General features: G+C 35.1%; 1 protein-coding gene across 6 annotated transcripts in view; it reads left to right on the top strand.

Annotated features, from left to right (window-relative positions):
• CCDC91 (coiled-coil domain containing 91) overlaps window positions 1-13,181 on the top strand; it is a 152,547-nt gene extending 139,366 nt beyond the window's left edge. For all 6 annotated transcript variants that reach the window (XM_074825683.1, XM_074825681.1, XM_074825679.1 and 3 more), the window contains one exon: window positions 11,988-13,181. In XM_074825683.1, coding sequence (XP_074681784.1) covers window positions 11,988-12,110 — 123 coding nt within the window. In that variant the 3' untranslated portion in view covers window positions 12,111-13,181. The remainder of the gene's footprint in view (window positions 1-11,987) is intronic.
• The last annotated feature ends 880 nt before the right edge of the window (window positions 13,182-14,061 follow it).

Consider the following 14,061-nt stretch of genomic DNA (forward strand, 5'->3'; position numbering starts at 1 on the left):
TCCCATTACTTACCAGATTCCTTCGGCTGTACAGTTTTGAGAGGGAATTAATTTTTTTTTTTTTTTTTGCTCACTGTACAAATAAAATGAGTAGATAACTTTGTGCATGAGGATGGTTTATTCTGTTCCTAAATATGTTTTGCTACAGCTGAGTAAAAGAAAGAGTTCAGTGTTAGTTTTTTTTGTTCCACTTCTTATTTACACCCAAGCCCTTTTATGTGAAGATACTTTAACCTCACTAGCTTTATCTGCTGACTTTTTTTGTTGGGTTTTTAGCTGGGGAATTATTGGAAACATTTCAGAACTGGTTATATGCAGAAATTTTCAAGCTATTTTTATCCCAAATCTTGCAGCTTCCTTGCTCTAATTTTCAGTTATGTGTCTTTCTTTACTGTTTTTACCCTTCTGCTGAACTTTGATTTAAAAAAGTAGATGGGAAAGTTGGCCTTACCATATGTGTTTTGATGAATCTTTCCTGTGATTATTTCCTGCAATTGGATTCCTGCAGCAAAGCCAGTGGGATCAAAATTTGAGACTTAATCAAGTTGTCTGTGAAGCTAGAGAAACATGTAAAGAAGCAATTTTTCTTACCTACAGCAATAGTAAGATTAGATAAATGAAGCAACATGCTGTGGTTTCCTGTTTACTTTTTGCATTCAAGTCAGCATGAATAATAAAAAGACTAAGCAGTCTTTACCCTTGTGTTAGAAATTTAGCAAGATGCTTCAATGACTTCTCTCTCTATCTCGTTAATATGAATATATGTTTTTTTCCTGCTTTGGCTGCAGACTACTGACTCGTATTATTTGGTCAAGTATATTTTTTCCTCCTCTGGCCTCCCCCGCTACCCCTCCTTTCTTAATAACAGTTCCTTGTCTTTTTTCTTAATAATGTAAAATAAGGTATTGCCAAGGTAAAAAACTACTATTCTCTTTGCGGTTGTATGTCCTTGATGTTGTTACTTCGCTCCAAAGCCATAATACAAATCTGCATCTGGAAAAGCAACAGCATAGCTAGTCTAGTAACCAAAGGAAGCTGCTTTGGGGAATATACTGTACCCATGTTGTTGAGAAGTCTCCGCTGGCTGACAGTTGCAGAAGTAATTTGGAGTTGTGTAGAGCATAAAGCTTGCAGATTATTATGTTTTGCTGGTGATTTTTTCCTCCTCCTTTAGAAGCTTCTGCTTGTGGTGGTGTAAGTGATGACCTGCTGAGAGCCATGGGTACTCAATCTGGTATGTTTTGAAACAAGGAGGTCTTGTCTTTGATGACATTGTTGCAGCTGCAGCTTTATGAAGTGCTTCTCCAGCAGCTGTCCTGAATTTTGCTGCAGTAGTTTGGCTTCAAATTCCAAACTGAGGTTTCCAGTAAAATGTGTCTGTCATCAAAAAGCATTAGCAAAAGCTGCAATCCCTTCAATACTGAAGGAGAAGTCCAGTAGTAAGTGTAGTCTCAAAAACACCTATCTGAATAGTAGAAAATTAATTTTCTGTTCCCTGAAGCTTAATGATGCTTAATTACTTATTTTAGTGCATACGTATGTTTACCACTGACTTAATGCTAAATTTATCATAGATTCGCTGCAGGCTGATTTTCCTCGTTGATTTTCATCATGTGAATCCATCAACTTTAATCCACAATAGTAATTTTAGAAAGATATCTGTATTTCGTGTGATATCGTCTTTGCCTATGACTTCAAGTATATACTGTTTCCTCCTGTCACATCTTAAAGCTTCATTAAAATGAAAACTGAAAACCTGACTGTTAAATCAAGTGTCCCTCAAAACTAAGAGGTAGGATTTTTCTCATGCTACTTCAGTAGGTACCAAACTCCAGTGTGTTGTAAGGGGACACTTTGCTTTAGAGATAGCTAGTGGCGCATAGTATCACAATTTCACTGGAACCTTCAAATAATCATGATGTAACTCCAGTCTCCTTGGTATCTAAGTAGAATAACTACAGTCTGACTCTGTTATCTGTAGTTTCAGCTTTGTATATAACATTATTTTTCACCTCGCAGTCTAAAACAGTGATTCTCTGCGACGTCTATTATTAACCATCTCTTTTATTTCTTCTTAGAGGCGAGGAAATTATGCTCCTGGTGAATCTCCTATTAATGAAGATTCCCATTAGATGTAGATATTTAGAGAGCACTCATGGCAATGGAATAGCAGTTGTACAACTGTGGAAAGATATACCCTATGGTTGCCCAGTCGTGCACATTATTAGAGTAGTTTTTCAGTTTGTGTCTGCTGCAAACACTTATGATGCAGTCATTATTTCTGTTGTACATACTTATTCCCTGATAGTTTAAAACGCATTCTCACCGTAATAAAAAATACTGGTTCTTATTAATGCCTTTATTTGCTGTTTGCTTTTCAGTTAGGCTTAATTAATCCAGTTCTGTAGATATCATCTTAATACTGGAAGGCAATTCTGTGAGCGTGACTCACCACGAGCCCATCAGATAACATTTTTTTTATTTGGTTTGATAACAATAGCAATTTATATATGTAGGAAAATTACTGTTGCTTTTAACCAAACATGTTTACCATGGATTAATTTGGGACATATACTCATACTGATAAATGAAGGAGATCTTCAGTACTAGATCAAGCACCCAACCCTCCACCTCAGGGCTTTTCAGGAAGCGTAGTCTGATAGTCTTCAGGCACTTTCCTGGAGAGATGGTAATTTGTGGTTATGAAGCTCCACAGAAGCCCTGTGTAATCTCTGCCAAGTCATTTGTAGCCATATTAAAACAGCATGTGATGGTGCCTGAGACTGACTTGTGTACTTAAGACAGTTCAAGATTTAAAAAGAAAATCTATTAAGGACTTCTGCCCTCAATGTGGACTCAGGATCTGACAAGCCTGGATAGAAAGCAGTCTGAGTGTCTTACAAGTCCTTCATTTAGGTGGTGTTGTATATCTCTAGTTCCTTCTTCCATATCAAAGGAGGTGATCTGATGCATTTGGCCCTTAGTTACATTGTGGTAAGTCTTCTGCTTTGTACCTGCCTTGTGTGGGGGCTGTAATCCAGTGTATATCAGAAGCCATACAGACACTTGCCAGAACTAAATGCTAACCATTTATTATTCAGAGATTATGCAGACACTGCTGAGTTCCATGCTGGGTAGAATCAGATCTTGGTCAGGAAGACATACATCATGTACATTCACTCACATGGCTCCATTTATAAAACAACCATAATAGCATTCACAGAAGTATAATGAGAGTTAAGATGCTAAGTATCAACAGGGATAACATAAAAGTATTTTGAATAAATAGGGGATGATCAGTATCTCTGTGATTTATATCCATCTCAAATAATTTCTTGCTTTTTTTTTTTTTGTTGTGTTCTCACAACCAGTAGAAAATATCTTGCCCAGAGGAAAATATGAATTGGTCCTGTGTGGCATAACACGTGGGAAGTTGGGTTTACTTGAAACCAACCCAGTCTAAACCAGTGTTACTCAGCCTGTAGTCTATAAAACATTAGAAACAGTCTGCTAAATGATTCCCTGTTCTACTCTTTCATTACATCAAATATATACATTGTTCATTGAATGTATAGGTACCAAATTTAATTGCTTTGTTATTTGTTTTAGTAGTGGAACTGTGATCTTTGCTTTCCTAATTTTTAAGTAGTCTATTTAATACTCTTCATTCATTAAATAAGAGAAGAATACAAGGCGGTGATAAAGGATTTGGGTGTTTTTTTATTTAGAAAGAGAAGCAGAATGTATTGACACTGAAGACAGTATGTGCTTTAGTAGAGGTTTCCTCATAGGAGGGAACCAGAAATGGCAGACTGCACTTTGTTTCAATGACTGTAAATAGAAGTGAATTTTAACAACTTCACAATTCCCTGTAATTTTCATGTCAGTATTATAAAATCCTATGATCTTGGAAAGAACAGTCAAAGGCTGCACATATCAATAGATGCACAGTGGAATGTCATTCCTCAACAGTGAGGAGAAAGGGAAAGATCAGTATTAAAAAAAAATCTGACTTCCTTATATTTAATCAGCATTTTCCATGTAGTTGATATTACACCATAAGGAAGACACTTATTTTCTACAAGTTCAAGTTTTTGCAAAAGCTTTTGTTTTGGAAACCTTTAAAAATCAATGAGGTTTCTGTCCACATAATAAGCTTGGGTGACTTTAATAGTGGGAGAGGCCCTACTATGGTCAGAGTTTTGCCTGCATCCAAAAGTTTGCAGCTTCAGGGCCTCAGTTTGGAATATTGTGCAAGTGCATTTCATTGTGTAAGATATTCAGATGCTTAAGCACTGTTTGTATATATTTCTGTTTGTTTGTCTTCAGTACGTTGAATCTGGTTGCTAGACCAGTCAGCAATTATAGTTAACAATTGTGGTAGCTCTATATATTTAGTGTATGGCAAGTAGTCTATAAATAACTTGGTCAAGGAATCCTATGTTCCTAATCTGTTAAATTGATAGGTCACTCCAGAGGTTGCTCATGTATTTTCTAAACATAAATATTTCCATTATTGGTTTTCTGGGTTTAGATAATGCCTATTTTTCACCTTCTACAGTAGTCTGAGCAGGTGCTGCAACCATTTTTAGTTCCTTTATGTACTCAGTCTAGCTTCCTTCATTGAAAGCAAATTTTCTTCTCTAATTTATATGAAGGAAAGTTTGTATTTTCTTACATTCCTGTGTCCATCTGGGAGACAGTGGAGATTCTGAGAGGGTTAACAGGGTGTTTTCCCACCACCTTCACTAGACCAGGCAAATCTGTTTTAAAGATGTGTCCAACATATGGTATTATTTTAATGGTTTCACTGATCAAGTTCAGAGCATAAAATCCTTAAGGTTTAGAAGTTGCAGCATTATTTATTTAAGGAGAAAGAAACATTTTCACATGGCAATATAATTTATTAAACATCACTCTTTCCTAGAGGTTCAGTCTTGAACACTGATGGTTTTCTAATATGTAGCAGATACTGTATAAAATATAGCCATGAAGAACCTTGTTTTTATATACTTAGTAAGTGTTATCAATAGTAGAAATTCACAGGTGGACAGACAAAAATGTCCTGTTCTGGGATTAACTCTAAAATAAGCTCTGCTACACATATGCACCATATGGATCTGTTTTCCTTCTCATCCATTATAGAAATGAGAGGAAGTAGTTCATTGTTTCCTCATCCAACTCTCAGATTTGCAGGTTCCTCAAGGTAATAATTTTTTTATATGGTCTATTTAATGTGCTAGGGAATTTTTTTAAGCCTTCTGTTGAATCTGTGGGGAGAAGTTCATGTCAGTGCACTGGGAAAGAGTTCTGAGCCCACAGTTTTACTAGAAAATATAATCACATAGCTGAACTTCTGCAACTACAGAATTTTTCAGAACCATGTCAGGCTCGTTCACTAGTGTGGGCTAGTTGTGGGGGAAAAAACCCCAACAAAACCTATACATCATAAAAATCGTACCAAACAAACCTCTATCTTTGACTTTTCCTGAAAGAGGGACATCTACTGATCAAAATATGAGAAGACATTTTTGAGTCTGTAAATAAACTGTAATATTCTGCTGAATGCTGGGTTAGCCAATATCCAGTACAGTATATGTGAAGAATCCTAACATTAAGTTGCAATAGTCCATTTCAAGGGCAGGATTCTGCAAAAGCTACGGTTTTAATCATACAAGAAACCCCATAATTTTTCTGAAATAATTTTTCTCTAAAAACGTTTAGAAAGTGGCTACAGAATTAAAATACAGTCATTTATCCAGTTAGCACTGAAGTTCAGATCATTGTTCAGAAATATCATAACTGTATTTCATAATGCAGACTGATGCTAAAATGATTTAAAGAAATTACTACATATTATTACAGATGTACATATAGTTAGGCCAAACAGAAATATCTAAATGTGAATTCAATAGCAACGTCAATGGTTGACTCTAAGCAAGCAGTTGTGTTACATCTGGATTAACTGCTCCATGAACAACCCAGTATATTTTTAACATCATATTGGCTATGTGGAATGAGTCCCTGCGCAGAGGAAAGAATGCCACTGACAGGATTTTTTAGTAAATTATTTATGTGCATGAATGAATCAAGAGTCATAAGTTCTTCCTTATACTTAACTGAAGTATATTCTTGATTCCACTGATTTCAAAGGGACTTGAATTTTTTCCTCTAATCCTTAATTATTAAGTACATAAATATTTAGAAAAGCAGTCTTTCATTATCAACACTTCTGACTAGTATTCTATCCTCCATGGACTCATCCATCTTAAGCGTTGATCAAATAACGCTAATTTAGAACTATAGAATAAAATGAAAAATCATTCCAGAGTCTTTTCATGGAAGAATGTAAGTTCACTTTAGTGTTAGTTTAGGCTTATATTAGTTTTCTACAAAGATGAGTGCATTTATTGAAATTATCAAAAAATCGTAATCTGAAGTGTGTTTATGATGATTCTTTATATTTACTGGGTTCTTTAGTTAGCAAATTCATATAATACAAAACCATATAGAAAAATAAGGAATAGAAATTAGTTATAGTTAGTTTGCAAATAGTGAATAGAAAAAGCTTTGCTATATTTATCAATAATGAAACTATGTAATGATGACTCCATAAAAAAGAAACTCTGACAAATGTTACAACAAAATCTCAATTGCTTTTACCTACAATGTTAAAATGTCCCCTTTCTACTGAACATTACTTAAAAAGGAGACAGAAGATGTGTAGGATTGCTCATACTACTAGTCCTTTGAAAAAAATGTAATGATGCCATGATGATGTCTATAAATAATTACTTGTGACTAATCAATATTCAACTTCAAAGAACTACCTTGGCAATGAATCCTATTCAACAGCTAACAAGCAGCTACTTGTAAACAACAAATCAATGGGAAAGCCTTTATATCAGCCTCACTAATCTAGCCCTGCCAGACTCGATCTTCAGAACACATTCTCTTACACAGCAGTTTCTGTGTTTTCAATTCCCCAAAACATTCATTTTGCATTTGAAATTTCCTGTCCTTGCATGAACATGACTTTCCCTGAGTGAAAAGGTTACTTTTCAGGATCTGAAGTCTTCCCCTACCAACTAGCCCCACTTTTATGGATGAATATAAACATATATATCACTGTGCTAGAATGTTTTCTTGATGTATTACTTTGCACGAGTTTCATAAGAAATCTGCAGGACTCAAAACCTGATTTCTTATTTTATAATCTTTAAGGAAAACTGCTTTGCTTCATTAAATTATAATGGCATGATTATTTTTTATTTATTTTACAGTGTACGTATGTGTGATCAGCTGTGAAAAAGACCAGTAATAAAAGTAAAATTAAAAACTTTTTACTCAATAACTTTGCTCTTTTTAAATCTCTGGTCATTGTATTTGTTGAATCTCATGATAAAAAGAAGATTGCAACTTGTGTTAGTATTACAGAGCCAGAATAGTGAGCTGAACTGTATTTGAATACATTAGTCATCAGATTATCATCAGCATTGTCTGAGAAATAGCTTTGAAAAATACACTTTTAAACATCTTGATGTTTATATAAAAGGGAAAATTGAAGAGCCATATGTAACATTCATTTAGCTTTCTTCACTTTTCTGAGTGAACTTCAAGCCACAGTGAGATTAATAATGAAACATATCTTTACTATGGTGAGATCAGAATTTCATCCTTAAACCTAAAATGATATTTTCCATAAGATATTTTATTAGTTACTAGCAATGGATAATATAATTCTGACATATAGTACTATTTATAGAGTTCTGACTGGATTTCTCTTCTAGCAATTTGAAATGTTTAACAGGTTGGAGAATATTCAGTAGAGGAAACTAAGTGCATATGCCATGAAAACATATCTACTTGCAGGTAGATATTACAAGGGGAAAATACAGAGGATGTGCGTGCTCAGTTATTTGTGTAAGAAACTGCTTTCTACTTCAGGCATCAGCCATGTAGACTTTCACTCCATTTTACAGAAAATTTGAGCTGCATGATAAAAACTAATAAAATGTAGAGCTAAGAATAACTATTAACTTTGGCTTGAGCTATGGGTTTATGAAGTGATACGGAGAAAGATGGATTGACTTAAAAGCAAAGTAGAGCAGCTTGGGATGAAAGCAGTCACCTGGTGGCAGCATTCTGCACAGTTACCTGTGAGCCTTTCTTTTTATTTCCCAAGTCAAATTCTTGCATCCAGTGATGGGAGTTCTGCTGAGGCCCATGCCTCCCTTCAGGGCATGACTTGCATGGCTCAAAGGCACGTCATTCTGGGTGGTCTAGGGATATGACTGAGGTGGGACCCCACAGGGAGTCTCATCCAGTCATCTTTGGCCAGAAGGATGGTGGAATCACACTTAGACCTCAAAAGTGGACTGAGGGTTTAAACACAAGGGAAAACCAGCTGTGAGTGTGTTAGAATGTCTTACAAGGATCAGCTCCTTTTTGGAAAATGAATGTATCTCAATGATTATGGGAATTGTGGGAGTGGTATAGACCCTATGGAGTTCAGGAATGGCTTTTCCAAATCTTATATAGCCAGTTCCTCAGGAGGTTCCATGTGAGTACATAGAGAGGCAACTTCTGGTTCTTAAAAAAAAAATCTGTGTGGAGTTAAAAAGATACTGTTGAGTAACTTAAAATAATAAAGTTCAGGGACATTAAAACTTTGATGTAATTAAAGCTGTGCCAATAGGACACAAAGTACAGAACTGGGAACTTTGAACTGAATAGATTTCATATGGTGGAAGAGAAACATTGATCAATAATAACAACAGTGATGATATGATGTAGAAAATTGCCCTCTCGTGGTAGATCTGGACCAACACGGTGTATTTTTCAGTATCTATAGAATTAGAACAGTTGGGTTGGTTTGGTTGTTTGAATGCTCCATCCCTAATACGTTATTCATACTGATTACATTTGCATATGAGTCACATGCAGTTTGAATTTGCCAGATGTCCATTTATGTTTGTTTAAGTAATGAGATCATTCCATGAAGTGAACAGGACCTAAAAATATAGAGGGAAGACTGTTTAGAAAAACAAGGTCTAAAATGCCTTACTTAAATATTTTTACATCTCGTGGTATATTATGCAACCAGAAGCACAGCAGTGTTGAGGCACTGTTCAAAAAAAAATGTGTCTGTTGCTAACACTTCATTAAACAATATATTATATAACAAAACTTCATTTGATTTGTTTCTATTTCCCAGTAAATTTCTCCATTAATAGCAGTGTTCTCCTGAATACATGCAAATGTACCATTTTCAAAGCCAGCATCATTTTGCTGCTTCTCATTTTGTGCTATGTGAAGATCCCAAGTCTTTTCATAGCATTTTGTCATTTACTGTAGCATGGAAGGATTTTAAAACACAGTGCTCAAGGCAAAGCTTATTCATAAACTGAGCAGACGAGGGGCAACTGAATTCTGAACTTTTATGTTATTGAATTTACATAAACTTTTAACAAGCAATAAACTTTTCTTATGCACAAAGGGAGACTACCAACTAACCACTTGAGTTCAACAAAGACTCCTCAAATGTGTACTTAATTCATTTGAGACTTTTAAAATCTTTCTCAAGCCTGAAGAAATTCTGTTTTGTTCGTATTGCAGCCAATCACTACACACATTAAACATTTACATTAGTACTTGGTGAAATAAATTTAACCATATACAATTTGAGATTGCTGCCTTGGTAAAGAAAGTTAACAGCAGTGTATCAGAACACACATCTGGCGAGCTACTTTGAACTCTTTAAAGCAGAATCTGCAAGGAAATGCTGCAAGAAAAGAAAATGGAGCATTTAGCCAAAGCTCTTGGTCAAAGCTCAACAAAGAACTATCTAGGAGTATAGATGATATAATATGCAGTAAAAGAAAACCACTGAAAATCAGTTTCATGCTAAGCTCCTCCAACTGATATATCTACCAGAAACAACAGAATTTGATAACATGTTTAGAGAAAAAGGTTTCACGTGTTCTTTCTTAAGACATAACAGATGATATTGTGTGAATTGCACTATATCTGCCCATTCTCCAGAGAAATATGGGTCACAAGCACAAAAACATCTGCAAGCTTCCCCATGCAAAATGTTCTTTATATTCCAGACCAGAGAAGACAGAGACAAGGTACCTTTCAAATCAGAAGAAATGCACCATCACAACAGTGTGTTTATGTTGTTCATTTGTTCCAGATTGTCTTTTCTAGATACAGCTTCTTTAGAACTTAGTTTGCTGTTTCTAAGTCTTTCATTTTCTTGTCAGTAGCAGCTGTTACATAAATATATCAAGAGCAGACTTTTCTGAAATTTATTTGAACTAGATCGGCTTTAAAATCTGTTGTAAATCAGTGGGCTAGGTTCACATCAGGCTGTGTATGGAACACTAATGTCAGCTTTTGCCAAGAGATGCAAAAATTTGCACAACAGCTGGAAACATGCAGAAGTAGTACAAGCAGACGTATTACTGCAGGAGAGTTTTATGATTGTGTACCTTCTAGAAAAAATGTGTGTCTTCTGCTTGTGACTAGACTGACACTTTAATTTCTGTTGAAACAAAATGCCAAAATATTCAGACTACCAGAGCCTGGTTTTGCGTGTTAGAGAAACTTAAAGAGCAACAAAGCACAGGGTCATAAAAATGTTTCCCTTTGTGTATTCAGTCACAGGGCTGCAGCTATACCCTGAGTGCATTTTCAGACTGAAGTGGGAAGGTATCAGTAATTTTGCCTTGCATTCTTTATTAATTATTTTTAACAAAAAAAAAAATCTGTTATAAAACAAAATGTCCATTCAAGTGATTGTTAGTGCAACTGACTGGACTGCTGAAGGATGAGCATATATGTGCAGAGAAATACCACAGGATCGGCGATTTTGTTGAAAGCTATAATTAAAGCTGTGAGTGCTAGATACATAAGGCACGATGTATTTTTTCAAAAAATAACACCATTTGCAGATGATTGCCACTAATCTGCTTGACTAGCTGCTCTGGTCTACTAGGGCCACGTGGCCTCACATTAGCATTTTCCTGGTGTTACAGAGTTTGAGACATTGCTTACGGACTTGTGTGCAACACTTGTGGAACTGGTCTTCTTCCAAGTTCCATTACTTCCTTGCCCTTGAGTGGCATAACTTTTATGTCCTATTAGCCTTGAACCACTAACTTTCAGTGTCACCCTATGTCATCTTTATATATGTATTTAGTTGAATTTGTGGCTGATTAAAGGACAGTCAAGTTGAAAACATCTTTCAATCATGGTATTATTTGTTTGATATTTGAACTTTAAAATTCAAATGAAAGAATTCTGCAGCACTTTTTATTTATTAATGTTATGATATTAAGAAAATTCAAATACCTATGTCATTTATATGACATAACCTACCAAGTCTTGTTATTGTGTTCTTATCTTTTTTGGTGGGGAAGAAAGGGCCATTGTCTTTACTGCAAGTAACTATATAGTTCACATTGTTTGACAGTAGGGGACTCCAATAAAATATTGGAATAAACAAAATAGGCAGAAAATATTACCACTTTTCCTCAGGGAACTGTTTAAACATGCTGCCATTTAAATTTAAATTAAGAGTAGACTGAATTTTTCAATATGCAGTTTGTGTAGTGTTCATTTTAAAGCAGATGCAGTATTGTTTATAAAAGCAACAGCTGCAATTTTAAAAGATGCTGTGGGGATTTATCTAATGTGGCAGCTAGGCTGTTTAGCTTTTTCAGATTTCTTGTGTAGACTTTGACAGCTGTTGGAAAGGTACTTTTAGCCTTATGCATGTTTTATTTTGAAGAAACTCAAATACTTCCTTAAAAATTTGTAACTAAATTGCACGCATAGAAGTTACTGAGGTTCTTTTGTTGTTGAATTAGGTTGTTGGATTTTTGTTGTTGAATATGGTTGAATTTTTGCTGACAAACCCCAGCATTTATTTCGAGGTTTTCTTAAAATTTTTTTTCAATCTTTTTTTTTTATTTCAACAGCTTGATCAAGTTGTCCGTCAGAGAAATCTGCATAGTTTGGAACTTTTCCTCTCATGTGCACAGAAACAGTTAAGCGTTTTATTAAAGGAAGAGCCAACCACTACAGAGGAAAACAGGGACTGACATTCTCAGTTCCGCTGATACAGTGTGATTTGTGAAGCTGCAGATCTCAATCCAGCAAATGACAAATAGATTCTAATCTTTTGGGATTGTATCACTGATTCAACTATATTTGATAGAAGTATTTGTGGATGAGGTTCTCTTATTTATTTATTTATTTCACTGCTATTATCAGATTGCAAATACGGGAGGGAAAAAATCCCTGGAAAAATTGGTTTTATTTATGATTTTTCTTTCATTCTATTTTCTAGTAGCCCATGATTGAAGTTTTAGATAACTGCAACAATGATGAAAAAATTTCCTGTTATGTCTGTTTTAAATTTGGCACCATCTGTTGATGTAATTTATCCGTATTTTTGAAATTTTAAAAAATAGAGAAAAACATTTAGTTGAATATAGATACAAATCCATCTCTATTTCCAAAGTACATGCCCAAGTGCATTGCCTCATGTGAGCCTGAGGAGCTGATTATTTCTTACTACTTTTGATGTATAACTAAAGAATCAGTACTGAAACATAAGAGTGTTGACAGGCATTTCTTTAGGCATTTATAAACAACTCCAGCTCTAGTAATAGGAAAGTTTAAAAGCTAAACAGTGCATCTCTTTAGAGTAGTGCAAAACATTGCCATAACCGATGTATAGTATGTATTTTATTTCTGTTTCACAAAGCTAGTTTGATTCCAAAAGTCATTTTCTCATGAAAGTACGATTAATGTGACTGACCTCAGTTTCAGGAAGAAGATGTATGTAATTATGTGGAGACTGATACTGCACTGCCTCAGTGGAATTTCTGACAGAATAAGGAGTGCAGCTTCCTGACCTCAGATGCCCTTTCTAAACCCATTGAAGGAAGCAGAAAACTCCCCACTGACATTATTGGACTTTGGATCAAGTCATAGGTTTTTCTAGTCTTGCTAACAGCAGCATGGAGCGGAATTTCTGTGCCTACACTCTATTGATTGTAGATTTGGGGCCTTAGTTATAAAAGACTTCTGAATGAAATAAGGGAAAATAAATGTTCATGCTTAGGAATGTAAATAAACTGTGAATGATACCTCTCACGGTGAGCTTGTGATTCAATGGGGGACTTATGGGCATTTTTTAGTGTGGTTCTTGTTATTCAGTGGTGTTTTATTTTCTTTGTTCGGCTGTTTTTTTATATCAGCAGTCACATTTCATAAATTACTTTTTTATAGTAATAAGGAAACACCAAATGGTTGCATATGTATTTGGCAATATGAAATATGTACTGCAGAATTTAGGCCTTTATTTAAATTTTTTTGTGTGCTTCATTTTTGTAATCAAAACCAAAGGTTTTGTCTTCTATATGCAAAGGTTCACTGAAGATGCAAATAATGCTGGTTTTACTAGATGATGACTTCACCTTACAAATGGATGAAAATCCAGTCATCTTTCTGATATTTCTTGATTGACTGATCAGTTTCCATTTCTTCTGGCAGATGAAAAAATACTTTAGTGTTAATGAGTCGCCTACTTATTGTTCCTAAGCCAGTGAAGTTCTTGTCTTTGTCAACTGCACCAAAGATGACACAGATGTCCCTGTGGGTTTTGTTTGGAAAGTGGAGCCACTGTAAAATGAGATTGATTGTCTACTGCTGTCTAACAATCTATGTTTAAATGTGGAAATGTGGTATGAGCAGATTCCTACATGAACTTCAACATTCTTGTTTTTGCTTCTAGGCCTGTACATGGAATGGTATTCCTTTTGACTAAAGACCTCAAAGTGTTCCACATCAAAGCCAGAGCCTTAGTGGTATATCAGCCTTTTCCTACTAAAGAGTTTTATATTCTGACTTGCAACAATATGTAAAAGTGCTTGCAGAAGCTTATGATTGGAGTCAGTAAGATTTCACTGGCAACTATGGTGTATGTCTCCCATTAGAACCTCATGTGTTTTTTAATCTCAGCTCTTGAATATTTTGATTGTCACA

Source organism: Strix aluco, chromosome 5 (assembly GCF_031877795.1).
Source record: "Strix aluco isolate bStrAlu1 chromosome 5, bStrAlu1.hap1, whole genome shotgun sequence".
NCBI lineage: Eukaryota > Metazoa > Chordata > Aves > Strigiformes > Strigidae > Strix > Strix aluco.